The following is a 22,512-nucleotide window of genomic DNA, read 5'->3' as shown; positions in this document are numbered from 1 at the left end:
AGTATTTAGGTGCCACCAGGCTCGTAAAATAAAAGCTGAATACAGGCACTCTGACACATGCACTCCGATCTAGAAATCATGCTGGCTGACCTGCTACCGTCCTTCGGTGCTCGGCCAGTGTGTACACCTCCTGTAGCGCCCTCCTCTGATCCTCACTGAGCGGTGCCATCAGCAGTTGGTACCAGGCAGCATCCCGATTCTGCACAGCTGTTGTATTTTGGGGGTGTGTTGAGGGAGAAGGAAAAATAAAGGAGTCCAATGACAATTATTATTTCAGAGAATAACTAATAACACAATCAGATTACAATGAAATGATCACAGACAATAGGTGATAAAACTTATTCCAACAAAGGACTACTCCTGAGTACTCACTTTAGTACTCGACCTACGTGGGGCTATAAAGGAAGGTTGGGACATCACAAATCTGTTTTGCCTAGTTCTCTGCTCCCTCCCCATCTCCTCTTCTTCCTGGGTTTTTACAAACTATGAATGCTGCCTAAAATCCAGATCTTGGGAAACACCTTACTCACTTGTTACCATTTTCCTCAGGAATTCTCATGCTACCTGCTCTTCAGCATCACTTCTATGCCAAAAACTCAAATTTGTACCTTTAGGCAAAACTGTTCCTAAGCCTCCTGGTCTTTTACTTTGGATAGCTCACCTCAAACTCAGTACAACTGTAACCAAATTTAACATTTTACCTCCCAAACCCTCCTTATCTCCCATTTCCATCACTAGTTCTATCAGTCTCCTAGTCAACCACTGTAAATGCCTAACATCTTTAATCATGCTCTCTCCACATCCAATTCTGTGCTGCTTTCTTGATGTCTTTCACTGATACGCTTTGTCCCATCAAATGCCATCCTCCCACTCCAGGGCCCTATTACTCCTAAATCAATAAAGTAATTTCATAACGCTTGGTTCCCGAGTCTAGCCCCCTTCAGTTCTTTTTGGACATCATCATCAGATAATATACCCCTGAAGGAAATTATCATATCCCCAAGGTCACCTCTTTACAGAAAAACATTCAAAAACACTCTAATGGGAAATGGGATAAAGACAATCTCAGTCCAGAATTCAAGACTGGGGGACTTCCCTGGCGGTCCAATGGTTAAGACCCCTGCTTCCATTGCAGGGGGCACAGGTTCGATTCCTGGTCAGGGAAGTAAGATCCTGCATGCTGCACGGCCAAAAAAAAAAACCACCAGATTTCAAGGCTGGTACAATTTTACTACTTCATAGAGACTTTAAGCAGTGGTCCCTATATGCTGACTGAGCCAAAGCTGGCTGCCTATCTCTTGAGGAGCATTTTCAAAATACATATGCTGAGATCCCACTCAAGACCTAAGAGCTTCTTTGTTGCCTATGATGCATACCCAGGTCTGGAAGTAACTGCCTTAGAGCGTACCCTCCACATTCCAGTCTCCACATTTACACTCTTATCTTCCTCATGCTTTGGAATATCATTCCCTGTACTCTCTACCTCTTGCTCCGGCTGAATTTCAATAAATCATAGAGGTGGTTCATTAATGGTATTTGTAACAACCAATACATTGGCATACTAAATAATGCCAATATATTACACTACCATTGCCTTGTTAGTAGCAATATTTTATACACAAGGATGTTCAATTTAATATTGCTTGTAAAAAAGAAAAACCCTGGAAATATCTTATATGTCCATCAGTGGAAATAAGCTAAATTATGGTATTACCAGAGAAATATGATGTAACTATAAAACAACCTATTTAGTGGGATTTTTTCATTATAATTTGTTTATAATAATTTTCTAAGTGCTTTCATTGGCTTATTATTTATTTTTAATTCTATAAGTTTTCCATTTATATCTTTCATTCTTCTACTGGGTTATTGGTCTTATTCATTTATAGAAGGCCTTTGTAATCTGTGGGTCTTAAGCCTATGACATGTACATGACAAATATTTTCTCCCAATCTTTGAATTTCTAGTGTCCTTTGCTGTACAAATTGGTAAATTGCTTATGTAGTAAAAATTTACTCTCTATTGGACTCTGTTCATTCACATGGGGATTCTGAATTGCTAATAAGTTTATGCCCACAATTTTTAATTTTTTTTTTTTTTTTTTTGCAGTACACGAGCTTCTCACTGTTGTGGCCTCTCCCGTTGCGAAGCACAGGCTCCGGACGTGCAGGCCCAGCGGCCATGGCCCACGGGCCCAGCCGCTCCGCGGCATGTGGGATCCTCCCAGACCGGGGCACGAACCCGTGTCCCCTGCATCGGCAGGCGGACTCCCAACCACTGCGCCACCAGGGAAGCCCCAATATGGCCACAATTTTTAAGCAACATATGTGAGATACTTCATTCTGCAAAAATCCTTATCCATTCATATCTAGAGGATGAACAATATATGCAGATACTCTTGCCTGTAATTACTTTTGTGAGGATACCCTGCAGCCTCACCCTGCCACTTTACAACGATTAAGGTTGCTGGGATTGGGTGATGGATGTTATACTATTTGCTCTCATTTTGTGTATGTTTGGGGATTTCTATAATTAAAAATAAATTAAAAATTTAAAGGGAATCTAAACCAATTTGGGGGAAGATCCCAAAACAACTTCTAATAGATGGAAATGAAAAACATATCTGAAGATTCAGGGAGTAACAACATACTCAGCAGGGCTTGTGTAAAAAATTGATATTCATCCACACTATTGTCAAGGTCCAGTGGAGTGCTGAATCCCTCAAGGGCAGTTTCTTCCAATACTTCTTCATCCCAGTCATCATCATCTTCCTCCTCATCTTCACCTCTTCCATTATTTGACTGCATTGCTTGAGCAGTTACATTCGTCTCCTCTTCATCACTTGAAATCTCTTCTGTGAATCCATTATTTATTTAAAAGGAATCAAACACATAAGGACAAAATATAAATTCCATAAAGAAAATAAAAATAATAAATGACATTCCAGAAATGGAAAAATGACCAAATAATTTTATGTAAAATTATAAAAATAAACCTTATCTTTACTGTAGTTGCTAAACTGAAAATGACTTTATCCTCCTCACTCAAAACAATTTCTATCTCTAAAGATGAACATTATTACTGTTTCACTATGGCTGCTCCACATCCATTAATATATACTATTTAGCCACAGATTCCCAAATTAACTTTTTTGTCAAAAAAGACATAAAATGATTATGTATTCAGTGCATGTGTTTTAAATAACAATGACCTACCACTGAGAATTTGAGTCTCTTAGCAATTAACTAAGTTGATTATGAACTGCTCGGAAATGCTCAAATGAAGAGGTCATTTCTGCTAATAGAAACAGAAAAATATAGAAATACAGAGGAAAAATAATTAGCTATATGTGGGTTAAAAAAATTGAAAGCTGAATTGTATATCCCCATAGATTCAGTTTCTATTTTCAGAGCTGGTCTGTTCCAAGCAGTTAGTCCAGTATTATAAATAACCGGAAGACAGTAAATGCAGGACAAAATCAACCTAAGAGGAGAAACCTGGAGTAAACCCAAAACAGGCAATATTAATCTAAACCTAGTTCTATAAAACGCACCATACTGAAGCACCTGGATTCAACTGCAAGGTAGTTTTAGGGATAATGCAAGAAACCATAGTTTTGACCACATATATGGAAAAAATATATATATATACATATACATATATATATATTATATGTAGAATAACAAAGACAGCAAGAGAAACCTTCACTGGTTAATCATCCTACACCTCAGTAGGAAATTCAACAAGAAAGTCTGGGAAATTACTAGAAAATTTCCCTCAAGTCATAATAATTATAACCCATTAGAGAGCAAAGCGAGAAATTATAAAGAATGCAACATACTGAAAAAAATTCTGTGATTGTTTGCATATATTTAGCAAAATAAACAATTACAAGAGACTCACTTCAGAGCTAAAGACACACACAGACTGAAAGTGAGGGGATGGAAAAATATATTTCATGCAATGGAAACAACAAGAAAGAAGGGGTAGCAATATGCATATCAGATAAAGTAGACTTTAAAACAAAGGCTATAACAAAAGACAAAAAAGGGCATTATATAATGATAAAAGGATCGATACAAGAAGAGAATATAACATTTGCATCTAAATATATAAAACAAATATTAACAGACATAAAGGGAGAAATTGACAATAATACAATAATAGGAGGAAACTTTAACCCACTTACATCACTGGACAGAAAAATCACATGGACCATCCAGACAGAAAAATCAATAAGGAAAGAGTAGTCTTAAATAACACATCAGACCAGCTGGACTTAACAGGTATCTACAGGACATTACATCCCAAAATGGCAGAATACACATTCTTTCATGAATGTGTATTCCATGTGAACATGGAACATTCTTCCATGTGAACATGGAACATTCTCCAGGAGACAACACATGCTAGGCCACAAAACAAGTCTCAACAAATTTAAGGGGAAAGAAATTATATTAAGCATTTTTTCCGACCACAGCAGTATGAAACTAGAAATCAATTACAGGTAGAAAAATGGGAAAAACATAAACATATGGAGACTAAACAACATGCTACTAAAACACCAATGGATGAATGAAGAAATTAAAGAGGAAATCAGAAAATACCTTGAGACAAATGAAAATAAAAACAGAACTTTCTGAAATCTACAGGACACAGCAAAAGCAGTTCTAATAGGGAAGTTTATAGCAATTCAGGCCTACCTCAAGAAACAAGAGAATCAAAAAACAAACAACCCAGTCTGAAAATGGGCAGAAGACCTAAATAGACATTCCTCCAAAAAAGATATACAGATTGCCAACAAACACATGAAAGAATGTTCAACATAAATAATCATTAGAGAAATGCAAATCAAAACTACAATGAGGTATCTCACACCGGTCAGAAAGGCCATCATCAAAAAATCTACAAACAATAAATGCTAGAGAGGGTGTGGAGAAAAGGGATCGCTCTTGCACTGTTGGTGGGAATGTAAATTAATACAGCCACTGTGGAGAACAGTATGAAAGTTGCTTAAAAAACTACAAATAGAACTACCATATGACCCAGCAATCCCACTACTGGGCATATACCCTGAGAAAACCATAATTCAAAAAGAGTCATGTACCAAAATGTTCATTGCAGCTCTATTTACAATAGCCATGCCATGGAAGCAAGCTAAGTGTCCATCATCGGATGAATGGATAAAGAAGATGTGGTACATATATACAGTGGAATATTACTCAGCCATAAAAAGGAACAAAACTGAGTTATCTGTAATGAGGTGGATGCACCTAGAGACTGTCATTCAGCGTGAAGTAAGTCAGAAAGAGAAAAACAAATACCATATGCTAACACACATATATATGGAATCTAAAAAAAAAAAAAATGGTCATGAAGAACCTAGGGGCAAGACGGGAATAAAGATGCAGACCTACTAGAGAATGGACTTGAGGATACAGGGAGGGGGAAGGGTAAGCTGGGACAAAGTGAGAGAGTGGCATGGACATATATACAATACCAAACGTAAAATAGCTAGTGGGAAGCAGTCGCACAGCACAGGGAGATCAGCTCGGTGCTTTGTGACCACGTAGAGGGGTGAGATAGGGAGGCTGGGAGGGAGGGAGATGCAAGAGGGAAGAGATATGGGGACATATATATATGTATAACTAATTAACTTCGTTATAAAGCAGAAACTAACACACCATTGTTAAGCAATTATACTCCAATAAAGATGTTTAAAAAAAAATGCAAAAAAAGGGCTTCCCTGGTGGTGCAGTGGTTGAGAGTCTGCCTGCTGATGCAGGGGACACGGGTTCGTGCCCCAGTCTGGGAAGATCCCACATGCTGTGGAGCGGCTGGGCCCATGGGCCATGGCCGCTGAGCCTGCGTGTCCAGAGCCTGTGCTCTGCAGCAGGAGAGGCTGCAGCAGTGAGAGGCCTGCGTACCGCCAATAAATAAATAAATAAATAAATAAATAAATAAAACAAGAAATGAAAGAGGAGAAATTACAACTGATATCACAGAGATACCAAAAAATCATAAGTGAATACTAAAAATATTTATATGCCAACAAATTAGACATCCTAGAAGGAATGGAAACATTTTTAGAAACATACAATCTTCCAAGACCCAATCAGGAAGATATAGACAATCTGAATAAAGAGATCACTAGCAGTGAAACTGAATTCATAATAAAAAGACTCCCAGCAAACAAAAGTCCAGGACTGGACAGTTTAACATGAGAACTCTATGAAATGTATAAAGAAAAGCTAATACCTATTCTTCTCAAACTATTCCAAAAAACTGAAGAGAACACGCCCAAGTTCATCCTATGAGGCCACCAAAAGCAGACAAAGACACTACAAAAAAAGAAAGTTACAGGCCAATATCTCTGATGAATATAGATGCAAAAATCCTGAACAGAATATTAGCAAACCAAACTCAACAATTTATAGAAACGGATGGTACACCACGATCCAGTGAGATTTATTCCAGGGATGCAAAGATGATTCAATATTCACAAATCAATCAATGTGATACACCACATTAAAAAAAAAAAAAGAAAGGATAAAAATCACATGATCATCACAAGAGCTACAGAAAAAGCAGTTGACCAAATTCAACATCCATTCATGACAAAAACTCTCATAGAAGTGGGTATAGAGGGAACATATCTCAACATAATAAGGGCCATTTATGACAAACCTACAGCTAACATCATACGCAAAAGTGAAAGCTAAAAGATTTTCCTCTAAAGATAAGGATACGCACTCTCGCCACTTCTATTTAACATACTATTGGAAATTCCAGCCACAGCCATCAGACAAGAAAAAGAAATCAAAGGCATCCAAGTTGGAAGGGAAGTAAAACTGTCACTATTTTCAGATGACAAAATACTATATACAGAAAACCCTAAAGTCTCCAATGAAAAGCTTTTAGAACTAATAAATGAATTCAGTAAAGTTGCAGAAAGAGAAAGCAAGAAAACAATCCTGTTTAAAATTGCATCAAAAAGAATTAAAAACCTAGGAATAAACTTAACCAAGGAGGTGAAAGACCTCTACTCTGAAAATTATAAAACAATGATGAAAGAAACGAAAGATGATACAAAGATATCCCATGTTCATGGATTGGAAGAATATCACTAAAAAAATCCATACTACCCAAAGCAATCCATAGATTTAATGCTTATCAAAATACCCATGATATCTTTCACAGAACTAGAACAAATTCTTCCTAAAATTTATATGGAACCAAAAAAGACCCTGAATTGCCAAAGCAATCTTGACAAAAGAGAACAGAGCTGGAGGTATCATGCTCCTTGATTTCAGACTATGCTACAAAGCTACAGTAATCAAAACAGTATAGTACTGGCACAAAAACAGACACACAGATCAATGGAACAGAATAGACAGCCCAGAAATAAACTCCTGCGTTTAGGGTTGATTCATCTATGACAAAGGAGGCAAGAATATACAATGGGGAATATCAGTTTCTTCAATAATAAGTGGTGCTGGGAAAACTGGACAGCTACATGCAAAAGAATGAGATTAGAACATTTTCTCATGCCATGTACAAAAATAAACTCAAAATGGATTAAAGACCTAAATGTATAACCAGAAACCATAAAACTCCTAGAAGAAAAGCAGAACACTCTTTTTTTTTTTTTTTTTTTTTTGCGATATGCGGGCCTCTCACTGTTGTGGCCTCTCCCGTTGCAGAGCACAGGCTCCGGACGTGCAAGCTCAGTGGCCATGGCTCATGGGCCCAGCCACTCTGCGGCATGTGGGATCTTCCCAGACCAGGGCACAAACCCGTGTCCCCTGCATTGGCAGGCGGACTCTCAACCACTGCACCATCAGGGAAGCCCCAGAACACACTTTGACATAAATTGTAGCAGTATTTTGGGGGGGTCTCCTAAGGCAAAGGACATTAAAGCAAAAATAAACAAGTGGGACCTAATTAAATTTAAACGCTTTTGCACAGCAAAGGAAACCATCAACAAAATGAAAAGACAACCTATAAATGGGAGAAAATATTTGCAAATGATATGCTACAATAAGGGGTTAATATCCAAAATATATAAACAGCTCATACAACTCAATGTCAAAAAACTAAATGACCCAATTAAAAAATGGGCAGAAGACCTGAATAGTCATTTTTCCAAAGAAGACATACAGGTGGCCAACAGGCACATGAAAGACGTTCCAACATTGCTGATCATTAGAGATATGCAAATCAAAACCACAATGAGATATCATCTCACCCCTCTTAGTAAGAATGGCCATCAACAAATAACAAATGTTGGCAAGAATATGGAGAAAAGGGAACCCTTGCACACTGTTGGTAGGGATGTAAATTGGTGCAGCCACTACGGAAAACGACATGAAGATTTCTCAAAAAACTAAAAGTATGATCCAGCAATTTCACTGCTAGATATATATTCAAAGAAAACAAAAACACTAATTCAAAATGATACACACATGCCAAAGTTCACAGCAGCACTATTTACAAAAACCAAGATAAGGAAGCAACCCAAATATCCATCAACAAATGAATGGATAATGAAGACGTGGTGAGATATGTGATGGAATATTACTCAGCCATAAAAAAGAATGAAATCTTGCCATTTGCAACAACATGGATAGACCTGGAGGATATTATGCTTAATGAAGTACGTCAGAGAAAGACAAATACTGTATGTCACACTTATATGTGGAATATAAGAAATAAAAGAAACAAATGAATATAACAAAACAGAAACAGACTCACAGATACGGAGAAAAAACTAGTAGTTACCATTGGGGAGAGGGAAGTGGGAGGGGTAAAACAGTAGAATATTAAGAGGTACAAACTACTAAGTATAAAATAAATAAGCACAAGGATATATTGTACAGCACACAGAATACAGCCAACATTTTATAATAACTTTAAACAGAGTATAATCTATAAAAACAGTGAATCACTATGTATGTTGTACACCTGAAACTAACATAATATTGTAAATCAACTATAGTTCAATAATAAATAGATAAATAAAGTTATGAATTGTTTATTCCTAGAATTTTCCATTTAGTATTTTTAGACAAATGAAACGATGAAACCAAAATTGTGGTAAGAAGGGACTACTATAATTAAGTCAAACAAACCCAAAATATTTGTTAAACGTGTTAACAGGCCAAGAAATGTACACCTGTTTAATGTTTCCAAATAGACTAAAACTCAAAGAAAACACATACTCAAATCACAATCAATTCTAGCATTCATTTCAATTAGAACACTTTACCATTTTCTTCCATATCAGCTTTCTCTGCTTTTGAGCGATCTTCCCGGTTTACCAGTTGTTTGGTAGCACAGACCTGCTTTAGGCCAAGGAAAAGGAAAAGAATTGAGGGCACAATCTGTCCCACCACAGCATCTACTCCAGGAGGTCGATTTTGCAGTTCCAAAAGAATACTCAGTCCTATTATACACATCTTCCGGTCATGATGCCTACAAATTATAAAGGTGAAAAAAAATGTGCACATGAGAAATGAGAACAAATTCCGAAGAAATTACAAAAAGAAATGTCCAAGGTGTATTCTAAGGTTCATTCACTGGAGTTACACAGAGGTATCTCCATTTTGTACTATATGAAATCCTATGTAAATCAACTTTTGTAAACCAATTATCATCATCAAAGAGCTATGGGAGTCTGCAATTAATATGGGGAATCTTGTGTAATATCAATTTATGATAATACAAATGCTGTATCTGGGCCTTAGCGTAACAACTTTTATTTATTAAATAAAACAAATAAATTATTTATTAACAACTTTTTATTTATTAAACAAGAATACCTGTATACGATAGCATAAAATTCCTATCCAATGGAAAAAATGAGAAGTCCCTTAGACTTTGTCTTCATTGGATTGGTCTACAAGGTATCTTGGCACTGTATACTAACCCAGGTGCCAAAAGTTCCTCCACAAACTCAGCATCTAGTAAGCTGAATGTAATAGCTATAAGTAAATCATTAAATGTCCTGTTCTGTAAAACAGGATAAGGAAAATTTAATTCTGAAGGAAAAATGTTTGACCAATATACATTACACACATTTTTGTATGAATGTTTCTTCTAAATTGTTTAAAACTAAAAATACTAAGAATTAAAAGATTTTCTATATTAGTATAACACTTAAAATTGCAGGCATGAACAAAAAATTCACTGGCAGGGATTCAAAATGAGAGTAATATCCAATGACAAATATATTACTAGCTTCTATTATTCTTCATTATTTCCATTGCTTGACTGATTCAAGTTACTAATGTCAAAGTATAGTATACTGTAACAGGGACTGTGCTTGACCTGGTGACTTTCTCATCCATGTAGCCTCTAACTAGCAGTGCACACCAGGTGTCAAATGGATCATAGTACAGGAGATGATTATCGAGTGGGGCTCTGAAGAATCCAAGGGAGCACAATTCAAGCATGCCCAATCTATACAATAGCTGAGATGGATTTTCTATTTTTGGAAAATTGCTTATAGATGCTACTAACTATAACTGTGAATGACTAAATCTCTACTCTCTAAATCTTTGTCAGAGATAACTTTAAGCACAATTTCTTTTTAAAGTATGCTCTTCCTTTCAAAGCTTTAGTAAGAAATCTAAATTAGGGACAAATTCCAGTCTCCTACAAGTAGAAAAATTAGAATACACATAGCAACTTATAAATATGCTCCCCCATTCCTTTTCTACCATCCTAATTCAAGCCCCTCCATCATCTCCCCACCACTTGGCAATGTCCTGACTACTCCTGTTGAAATTATTTTCCCCTCAGTAAATTTTTCTAAATGATATCTTACAAAACTTAAAAAGAACACTAGTTATTTCTAATGTTTTGAACAAATTAATCAGCATTTAGCTCAAATTCTAGCACAACAGGGTCACTTATATGTGTTGGGTCACTTGAGGTGGGCCTATAACTACTACTTAGGATCTCACTTTTCCTATGCTGGGAAGCTAGGAGAGTGCTTCACAGAAAGCCAAACTCTCCTACCAGGGTAGGACCAGGACTACAACTAACAATCTTCTGACCTCACATTTGAAAACGGGCTCCATTGAAGTCTTTATATCTTTACCAGACCAGTACTTTCCTTAGAAACATGACTCTATTTAGAATGTTGTTACCCATAGACACTTAGTAGTCATGGAACCCAAGTGGACACTTAATTCTTGTTGCCTAGAGATATAGCAATACACGTAAGTCAAAAACAAGCGGGGAATGGCTATACCTAATTTTCAGAGCCTGCATTCTTTCCACTAGATTATACTGCTGAAACACATTCTTAATTCTCTAAGAATTTAATATTATGTTAACAATGCACTAAAAATAATTCTTAAAGGGCTTCCCTGGTGGCCCAGTGGTTGGGAATCCACCTGCCAGTGGAGGGGACGTGGGTTCGAGCCCTGGTCCAGGATGATCCCATGTGCCGCGGAGCAGCTGGACCCGTGCGCCACAACTACTGAGCCTGTGCTCTGGAGCCCGCGAGCCATGGCTGGTGAGGCCCACGAGCCTGGAGCCCATGTTCTGCAAGGAGAGAGGCCACTGCAACGAGAAGCCCGTGCACTGCCACGAAGAGTAGCCCCCACTTGCGGCAACTAGAGAAAGCCTGTGTGCAGCAGCGAAGCAGCCAAAAATAAATAAAAAATAATAATAATTCTTAAGATATAAAAATTATTTCTTTATATGCTATTATATGTACATATTAAAAAGTCAACTTTCCAAAATAGAAATGTAGTGTAAAATCGAAAAGACACATACATACCCAAGAAAACAATCTGTATCATTCATCCACTGATTTATAAACTGTACAGTTACAGGTCCAGGGTTGTGAGGCAACTGAATTCGTTCTAAAGTATGTAGCAGCAAATCAGGGTTGTAGTACAAGGCAGCAATTGCAACCTGAAGACACATAGTACGAAGCTCACTAGTTTTGACTCCTCGGGTTAATCTCTCCAAAACAAGTTGAACAAAGAGTGGAATGCACTAGAGGAAAAAAGAAAAAGAGAAATCAAGTAACTTTTATAGAAAGCTGAATGTTGGTAAAGTGTTATCAATAAATCAGATACTCTTAATGACAGTGAAACGTTTGCTTGTTTAAATCATTTTTAGAATTATTAAACCTAGAGAGCTTAAATGGCCAAAAAGAGGTCCTACAGTAGTGCCAAAACGTCTCCTTCCATTTTATGTGAAGATTACATTTAGTTGAAGATTGTTCTACAAGAGTCCACACTCAAATGATGGCAATAATCCAAATGTAGACTTAGTCACTTCCATGTTTGAGTTAAAATGACTAGGGTGGAATTTTTCTTTGATAAATCATATTGAAAATACAGTTGACCCTTGAACAACGCAGGTTTGAACTATATGGATCCAGTTAAATGCAGGGTTTTTTCAATAGTGAATACTGCAGTACTACACCACCAACAGTTGGTTGAATCTGTGGATAGGGAGCAAACGTGTATACACAGGGCCAACTGTAAGTTATACATGGATTTCTGACTGTGCAGAGGGTCAATGCCTTTAACTCCTGCATTGTTCAAGGGTCAAGTGTAAAAAAAAAATGAGACTAAAAATAAGCATGATGTGATCAGAATTTCTCTTGAGAAAAAAAATTCCTAAAAAAGTCATAGGGATGTAATGAACGACATGGTGGCTAAACTTAAGAATACTGTATTGTACATTTGAAAGTTGCTAAGAACGAGTAGACATTAAAAGCTCTCATCACAAGAAAAAAATTTTTTTAACTATGTATGGTGATGGATGTTAACTATACTTATTGTCATGATCATTTCACTGTATATACAAATACTGAATCATGTTGTATACCTGAAATTAAGATAATTTTATATGTCAAATATATCTCAATAAAATTTTTGAAAAAGAAAATTCCTGTTGGTACAAGTAAGAGACTGAAGAAAAATAGTGGATTTCATACATTAAAATCCTATGACTCCAATTCCAAAGTGCAATATTGTTTAATTTTATTAGAAATATTTCCTAACAGTTACTTTCAATTAAAAGGGATGGGCTAACTGTGGAAAACAGATGGAGATTTCTCAAAAAAACTAAAAATACTACTACCATATGACCCAGCAATTCCACACTTGGGTATATATCCAAAAAAACAAAAACAAAAACAAAAACACTAATTCAAAAACATACATGTACCCCAATGTTCATAGCAGCATTATTTACAATTGCCAAGATATGAAAGCAACCTAAGTGTCCATCAACAGATGAATGGATAAAGATGTGGTTCTCACACCAGTCAGAATGGCCATCATCAAAAAATCTAGAAACAGTAAATGCTGGAGAGGGTGTGGAAAAAAGGGAACACTCTTGCACTGCTGGTGGGAATGTGAATTGGTACAGCCACTATGGAGAACAGTATGGAGGTTCCTTAAAAAACTACAAATAGAACTACCATATGACCCAGCAATCCCACTACTGGGCATATACCCTGAGAAAACCATAATTCAAAAAGAGTCATGTACCAAAATGTTCATTGCAGCTCTATCTACAATAGTCCGGAGATGGAAAAAACCTAAGTGTCCATCATCGGATGAATGGATAAAGATGTGGCACATATATACAATGGAATATTACTCAGCCATAAAAAGAAACGAAATTGAGCTATTTGTAATGAGGTGGATAGACCTAGAGTCTGTCATACAGAGTGAAGTAAGTCAGAAAGAGAAAGAAAAATACCATATGCTAACACATATATATGGAATTTAAGAAAAAAAAAATGTCATGAAGAACCTAGGGGTAAGACAGGAGTAAAGACACAGACCTACTAGAGAATGGACTTGAGGATCTGGGGAGGGGGAAGGGTAAACTGTGATAAAGCGAGAGAGAGGCATGGACATATATACACTACCAAATGTAAGGTAGATAGCTAGTGGGAAGCAGCCGAATAGCACAGGGAAATCAGCTCGGTGCTTTGTGACCGCCTGGAGGGGTGGGATAGGGAGGGTGTGAGGGAGGGAAACGCAAGAGGGAAGAGATATGGGAACATATGTATATGTATAACTGATTCACTTTGTTATAAAGCAGAAACTAACACACCATTGTAAAGCAATTATACTCCAATAAAGATGTAAAAAAAGAAGACGTGGTATATATACACAATGAAATACTACTCAACTATAATAAAGAATGAAATTTTGCCATTTGCAGCAACATGGATGGACTTGGAGGGCATTATGCTAAGTGAAATCAGTCAGACAGAGAAAGATAAAAACTGTATGATATCACTTACATGTGGAATCTAAAAAATACAACAAACTAGTGAATATCACAAAAAAGAAGTAGACTCACAGATACAGAGAACAAACTAGGGGTTACCAGCGGGGAGAGGGAGGGGGAGGTGCAATATAGGGGTAGAGGAGTAAGAGGTACAAATTATTAGGTATAAAATAAGCTACAAGCATATACTGTACAACATGGGAAATATAACCAATATTTTATAATAACTACAAATGGAGTATAACCTTTAAAAATTGTGAATCACTATATTGCACACCTGTGACTTATACAATATTGTACAGTAACTATAGTTCAATTTTTAAAAAGGGATGGGCTAAAATGATTTGTGTAAAATAAAATTCTGAGGTCTTAATATAAGTTCATTTTTAAATTAAACTTTAAAAATCAAAGTTTCAGGGGAGAATGGGATGAATAGGTGGAATACAGAGGGTTTTTAGGGCAGTGTAGTGAAACTAGTCTGCATGATACTATAATGGTAGATACATGTCATTATACATTTGTCCAAACGTATAAAGTGTGTACACCAAGAGTACACCCTAGTGTAAACTGCAGTCTCTGGGTGATAATGATGTGTCAGTATGTTCATCAGTTATAACCAATGCACCACCCTGGCGGAGATGTTGATAATGGGGAAGGCTATGCATGTGTGGGGTAAGGGGTACAAGAGAAATCTCTATATCTTCTGCTCAATTTCTCTGAGAGTCTATAACTACTCTGAAAAATAAAATCTATTAAAAAATAATCAGAGTTTCATGTAAAAATTTAAGACAAATTCAATATGTTTCCTTTAGTAAGCCAAACTGTAAGTACATTAGTATCAGAAGAATACTAGACTTGTTTAGGATAATATATAATATCAAAACACATGACTACATGTGGAACTTTTAAGATTGAGATTTTTATAAAGAAATGACTAGTCTGATTAACTATTGATTTTGTCTCATATTCTGATATAGAGCATATATAGGACATAGGCTCTATTAAAAATTATTACTACAGTTAAATAATTATTGTGAATCAATGAAGCCAAAAGAAAATGTAAACTAAGTTTGAAAAACTTTTTGATATGTTTTAATAACAAAGCTTCATTTTAACAAATATCTACTATTACATGCAAAGCCATTAAGAATACAAAGAAACTTTGAGGTTTCAAAATTAGTAAAACTAAAATTATCCGTTTATATTAAAATAAAGTCAATTATGGGGATTGATTATGCAGAATACCTCCATATACCACTATGGAGTGATCTGCAAGATATATTATTAAGTGAAGAAGGCAAGATGGAAAAAAAATATGTTTAGTATGCTACTGTTTAAGAAGGTGAGGAGAGAACGGATATAACTATTTGCTTTTTGTTTTTAAATGAAAGGATGAACTAAAAACTGGGGGGTGGGGGGAGTGTAGAAATGGGGAAAGAAAGTAATGGTAGAGGGGACAGGAATGGAAGCTAGATTCCCCTGAATATACCTTGTTTTGTAAATTAGACTTTAGACTTTGCATATGTTATATTCACAAAAAATTTAAGCAATCCCTAAAAGTTAAAATAAAATGAAATAAATAATCAAACAAACAGGGATTATGTTAAATTACTTTAAAATTTATGATTTGACTTGTTTGGCTATAAATATCCCTAGCATATGAATATACCCTTGAGATAGAAGGAGCTACTAAAAAATCTTAAACTGTTAATAGTGATCGTATGTTGGTGATAATATATACATATTAGTGGGGTAAAGTAAGTGAGTAATTATGATGAGAACCAGGATTTTGGGTGTGGGAGATACTGATTAGGATCAATTAGGTTAAGTAAAAATAATGTAGTCCGAAACTGGAAATATCTGTGTCTACTAATGATGGATTAATCTTAAGATAATATAATATGTATTTCCTGGTTCTCTTTTGTGGAAATAAAGACCTACTCAATAGCAAGGAATATCCCTTGTGCAGTCTTGGAATACCATTTCCCAGGGTAGGGCAGGAAATGTACAAGATGAAACTGGAACATCTAATCACACCAGATAGCAGAAAACTTCCAAAGGCTATGAGAATCAGGTCAAAAGCACTCATATGGCAAACTCAAGAGGCTCCCACTGGCCTAAGTTGAAAGAACTTTGTACACCTTAAATATACTGAATATATTTGATGTGTATCAAATAAATTTGAATCTATAAGGTCAAATAATACTAAAAAGCCAAAAAATAAAAACCATAAAAAACTCCTCACTGGTCATCTTTGGAGGATGCTCCAAAGATGGAGCATAAGGAAACAACATATTGTCTCAATCATGACAAATAATGGCAAATACTCAAACTATTCCTCAGAGTAATCTAATAATTGATGAGAAAACATTTCTCTTCATAGAAGTAATTCCACTCATAAATGAAGAAGGAATGACAGAATTAGAATATCATCACCAACAGCACTAAGATCATAAGACGAGAGACAACCATTCTGTCCCTAGTAGAAATACACACCACCACCTATGAAGTATTCTTGCCAAAAAATCACAATTGAATCCAACCAAATCTCTAGATCTAACTACCAATTTACAGGAAATATTGAGGAATTTAATTCTAAGGCATTACAATCCTTCAGCACAGTAATGGTAACTTCACTAACATTGGACAGTGAGTTAACTCACTTAACTTTCTGACATAGAAATGCTTGGGTACCAACTTTCCAATCCCTCTAACAACCCAGTTTTAGGAGTAAAAACCCACTGTACATACATTACATATGAAATTCTTACTTGCTAACTTCAAATGAGTCTATCCAGCTAAAAGCAATTCTTTTATTCAATTTTTCTTTACTACTTACTAGACTCCTCCAAACTGAAATTTCAACTTTTTTCATTTTCTACAACTCTTCCTATTTAACTGCAAAAATAAAGCCATTGGACTTAAGCTTCCACATCCCTTATTTCTACCTCAAGACAGATCTCTATATCAGCATTATCTAAACGGCACTGTCACGACAGTTAATAGATGTTCCTTGGGTTTGGAAAACAAAAAGATTCCACTGTTAATTAATTTGGAAAACACAGAATACTAACCACTCCCTTAGGCACATTTCCAGATAAAGGCACTAAGAATTCAAGCAATAATGAAATGAATTTTGTTTTATCCAGTTTTCCCCAGACCATTGAATACACTTTTTTATGAACACCTACTGACACCATTAGATGGTCACCATTTGAGTAATATCACTCTATTCCCATCTCCTGGTATCTACACTTTCTGTTTCTGTGAAAAAGATCATCTATTTTCCAAGGTAAACCTGTGCTCACAGGCTTCTCCCTGTCCTCATCTTATGTCTTATTTTTTCTGGTGTTTTCTATGCAATGTCTGCAATGACTCCCACTATGAATCTTGTTCTAATCTTCCACTCCCAATGCTACTTGCCTAGAACAGAACTAATACCTTCAGACCTCAACCTCACTGAAGATGAAATAAAGAAATTCTCAGAAAAAAAAAACAAAAAAAAAAAAGCAGAACTCATTGCTAGCAGACCTACCTACAAGAAATACTAAAGGAAGTTCTTCGGGCTGAAAGCAAGTGACCCAGAGGGTAATTCAAAGACAAAGAAAGACACACACACACACACACACACACACACACTCCAGTAAAGGTAATTATGTAATTATAAAAAATAGTAAAAATAGTATTTCTTTCACTTTCTTAACTGTTTTAAAAAACAATCACATAAAATAACATGTTATAATTGTACTGTTGAAACTATAAAATGTAATATATTCAACATTAACAATACAAAGGATGTAGAAGCAAGATTCTACTGGAATAAGGAAATGACACCAGATGGTAACTTCAACCCACAGCAAACAAATAAAGAGAACTGAGAAATGGTAAATAAGAAGGCTAATATAACAAGTATATACCTGTAGATATATACTTGGTTGCCTTTTTTCTTAGCTTCTTTGAAATAAAATTACAAATAGAAATAATTACAAACAGTGTATTGTTGGATTTATAACATATATAGATGCAATATATATGACAGCAGTAGTACAAAAAGGGGAAAGAGGGAATAGAGCTATATAAGAGTAATGCATCTATATCTCACTAAAAATTAGGTTAATCTCAATCTGAAGTATATTGTGATAAGGTAAGGTATATATGGTAAGCCCTAGAGCAACCACTAAGAAAAATGTTTAAAATAGTGGGAAAAGAATTAAAAGAATTAAAATGTGACATTAGAAAATATGTACTTAATTCAAAAGAAAGCAGTAAAGAAAGAATAGGGGAACAACAACAAAACATGAGACATATAAATAAAAAATAAAATGATAGATTGAATCTATGTGTAAAAGTAACAACAGTAAATATGAATGGGTCAATTCAAAGATACAAATAGGTTGAAAGTAAAAGAATGGAAAAAGATATATCATGCAAACAGCAACCATAAGAAAGCTGAAATGGATATACTAATATTAGACAAAAACAACATCAAAACAAACAAAAAGTGTTACTAGAGATAAAGAGAGACAATTTTAATGATAAAAGGGTCAATTCATCAGGAAGATAAAACCATTATAAACATATATACACATAACAGAGCCCTAAAATACATGAAACAACAACTGACAGAAATAAAGGGAGAACTAGATAATTCAATAACATTTGGAGAATTTAATACTTCACTTTTGATAATGAATAGAACAAATAGGTAGAAGATCAGCAAAAAATAAAAGACTTAATCAACATTATAAACCAACTAGATCTAACAAACATCTACAGAACACTCAGCCCAATAACAGCAAAGTACATATTATTCTCAAGTGCACATGGAACAATCTCCAGGACAGACTATATGCAGGGCCATAAAATAAGCCTCAATAAATTTAAAAGGAATGAAATCACATAAAGTATGTTCTCCAATTACAATGGAGTAAAATTAGAAATCATTAACAGAAAGAATTCTGGTAAATTCACAAACATATGGAAATTAAACAACACACTCCTAAATAACCAGTGGGTCCAGAATAAAGCACAAGGGAAATAAGGACATATTTTGAGATGAATGAATATGAACACATGCCAAAACTTATGAATGTAGCTAAAGCAGTGGTTAGAGGGAAATTTATAGCTATCAATCTCTATATTAAAAAAGAAGAAATATCTCAATCTAATAACCTAAACTTCCACCTCAAGACTCTGGAAAAAGAAGAGCAAGCTAAACTCAAAGCAAGTAGAAGGGAATAAATTATGAGGATTAGAGCAAAAACTAATGAAATAGCAAACAAAAAAACAGACAACAAAATCATAAATTGGTTCCTTGAAAAGATGAACAAAATTGACAAACCTCTACCCCAACTAACAAAAGGGGGAAATAAGAGAGCGAGAGAAAGAGAAGATAATAATTACTAAAATCAGGAACAAAACGGGGTCATTATTACCAACCTACAAAAACAAAAAGAAATATAATGAAATATTATGAATTGCATGCCAACTAATTAGTTAATTTACATGAAATGGACAACTTCCTAGAAAGATGCAAACTCCTACATTAACTCAAAAAGAAATAGAGGGCTTGGGCTTCCCTGGTGGCGCAGTGGTTGAGAGTCCGCCTGCCAATGCAGGGGATGCGGGCTCGTGCCCCGGTCCGGTAAGATCCCACATGCCGCAGAGCGGCAAGGCCCATGAGCCATGGCCGCTGAGCCAGCGTGTCCGGAGCCTGTGCTCCACAACGGGAGAGGCCACAACAGTGAGAGGCCCGCGTAACCGCTAAAAAAAAAAAAAGAAATAGAGGGCTTCCCTGGTGGCACAGTGGTTGAGAGTCCACCTGCCGACGCAGGGCACATGGGTTCGTGCCCCGGTCTGGGAAGATCCCACATGCCGCGGAGCGGCTAGGCCCGTGAGCCATGGCCGCTGAGCCTGCGTGTCCGGAGCCTGTGCTCCGCAACGGGAGAGGCCACAACAGTGAGAGGCCCACGTACCACAAAAAAAGAAAAAAAAAAAAAGAAATACAAGTAGACCTATAACAAATAATGAGATTGAATTGGTAATTTTAAAACTACCCACAAAAAAAGCTCAGGCAAAGATGGCTTCACTGCTAAATTCTAACATTTAAAAAACACCAACCTTCAGAAACTCTTCCAAAAAATAGAAGAGGAGGGAGCACTTCCCAACTCATTCCCAACAAGGCCAGCATAACTCTGATTCCAAAGCCAGACAAAGATACCACAAGAAAAAAAAAATTACAGATCAATATCTCTTATAAATACAGGTACAAAAATAGTTTTAAAAAAATACTACCTAACTGAATCTAGAAATATATAAAAAGGATCATACTCCATGATCAAGAAGGATTTACACCAGGAATTCAAGGTTGATTTAACATCTGAAAATCAATTAAAGCAAAACACCGTATCAACAGAATAAAGGACAAAACCCACATGATCATCTCAATAGATGCAGAAAAAGCATTTGATAAAATTCAACACGACTTCATGATCAAAAGACTCAACAGACCACGAATAAACAGGAACACACTCAATCTGATAAAAGACATCTATGAAAAACCTACAGCTTACATCAGACTTAATGGTGAAAGGAATACTTCGCCCCCTAAGATCAGGAACAAGACAAAATGTCTCCTCTTGCCACATCCATTCAACATTGCACTGAAGGTTCTAGCCAAGGCAGTTAGGCAAGAAAAATAAAATAAAAAGCACCCAAGTTGGAAAGGTAAAACTCTATCTGCAGATGAGATGACCTTGTGTACAGAAAATCCTAAGAAATTCTCTGAAACTCTATTAAAACTAATAAAGCAATTCGGCAAGGTTGCAAGAAACAACATAAATACAGAAAAAGTGTATTTCTAAACACAGGCAATAAACAACTTGAAAATAAAATTAAGAAAACAACACCATTTATAATAGCATTAAAAAGGATGAAATATTTTATGAAGATTTTAATGAAAGAAACTTGTACTTGAAAACTACAAAACATTTTTGAAAAAAATTAAAGATGACCTAAATAAAAGGAAAGACATCTCATGTTCAGGGATTGAAAGACTAAATATTCTCAAAGTGACAATACTTCCCAAAGTGATCTACAGATTTAGCACAATGCCTATCACAATCCCAGTTGGCTTCTTTGCTCAAATGGACAAGCTGATCCTAAAATTCATATGGAAATTCAAGGGACCATAATAGCCAAAACAATCTTACATAGGAACAAAATTGGAGGACACAAACTTCCTAATTTCAAAACTTACTACAAAGCTACAGTAATAAAGATACTGCAGTCCTGGATTAAGGACAAAAAAATTAATTAAGTCTGAATGAGAATCCAGAAATATATCCTCACATTTACAGTCAATTGATTTCACAAAGTGTGCCAAGATAATTCAATGGGGAAAGAATAGGTTTTTTCCAACAAATGGTGCTGAGACAATTTGATATCCATGTGGAAAATAATGAATTTGTACCCCTTCCACAAACCATATTCAAAAATTAACTCAAAATGAATTAAAGACCTAAATGTTAGAGCTAAAACCATAAAACTCTTAGAGGAAAATCTCTGTGAACCTGAATTTAGCAATGATTTCTTAAATATGATGCCAAATTGCATTGGGTATTTTTGTCATAGGATTTCTACCAGTAAACACAAACTATAGGCTATCTTTATAATTTTCCATCACAATATAAACATCAATCAGACATGCACATTTTAAATGTAAACATCAAGTAGGATGTTTTCTATACATATATTACCTGATCAATTCCCCTTCCTTTGCACTGAAGAATGATGACTTCAAGAAGTTTGGCTGCATGACATTCTGCATCTTCTCCTGCATCTCCACATAATACCTGCAGTAATTAAAATTTCACTCAGCAGTAAATAGCAATTGCAAAAAATTTAATCAAGTCTACATGAAGTAAATATCACATAAAAATTCAGCCATTAGAATCTCAGCGTTGCTTGAGTCATAAGTTTACCTTGCCAACCCAAAGAAGGAAGTTCAAAACGAAGTTCATCTATCTTCTTCATCTACTCTGATACCTTATAAGGTGTAATAATTCACTTATTTAACTTTGGATTAATAAAATAGGCTATATGAGTTAACTATCTAGACAAATGAAGCTTCCCTTTATGTAATGCATCAAAACAATAAAATACAATGAAATCAAAAGAAAACAAAATAACCTTCTTCTTAAACAATTAAATAAACCCTGTGTTTTTCTGTTCCTT

The 22,512-nt window shown here is 35.6% G+C and overlaps 1 protein-coding gene across 2 annotated transcripts in view; it reads right to left on the bottom strand.

Moving 5' to 3' along the window:
- IPO8 (importin 8) overlaps positions 1-22,512 on the bottom strand; it is a 70,659-nt gene that overhangs the window by 3,000 nt on the left and 45,147 nt on the right. For both annotated transcript variants that reach the window (XM_030830458.2, XM_030830459.2), the window contains exons 20-24: positions 22,035-22,130; positions 11,792-12,012; positions 9,269-9,474; positions 2,651-2,854; positions 91-207 (exon numbers count right to left, since the gene is read on the bottom strand). In XM_030830458.2, the coding sequence (XP_030686318.1) occupies positions 91-207; positions 2,651-2,854; positions 9,269-9,474; positions 11,792-12,012; positions 22,035-22,130 (844 nt within the window). The remainder of the gene's footprint in view (positions 1-90; positions 208-2,650; positions 2,855-9,268; positions 9,475-11,791; positions 12,013-22,034; positions 22,131-22,512) is intronic.

Source organism: Globicephala melas, chromosome 10 (assembly GCF_963455315.2).
Source record: "Globicephala melas chromosome 10, mGloMel1.2, whole genome shotgun sequence".
Taxonomy (NCBI): Eukaryota; Metazoa; Chordata; class Mammalia; order Artiodactyla; family Delphinidae; genus Globicephala; species Globicephala melas.
Note: the sequence above shows the minus strand (reverse complement) of the source record. Positions and strands in the feature narration are given on the sequence as shown.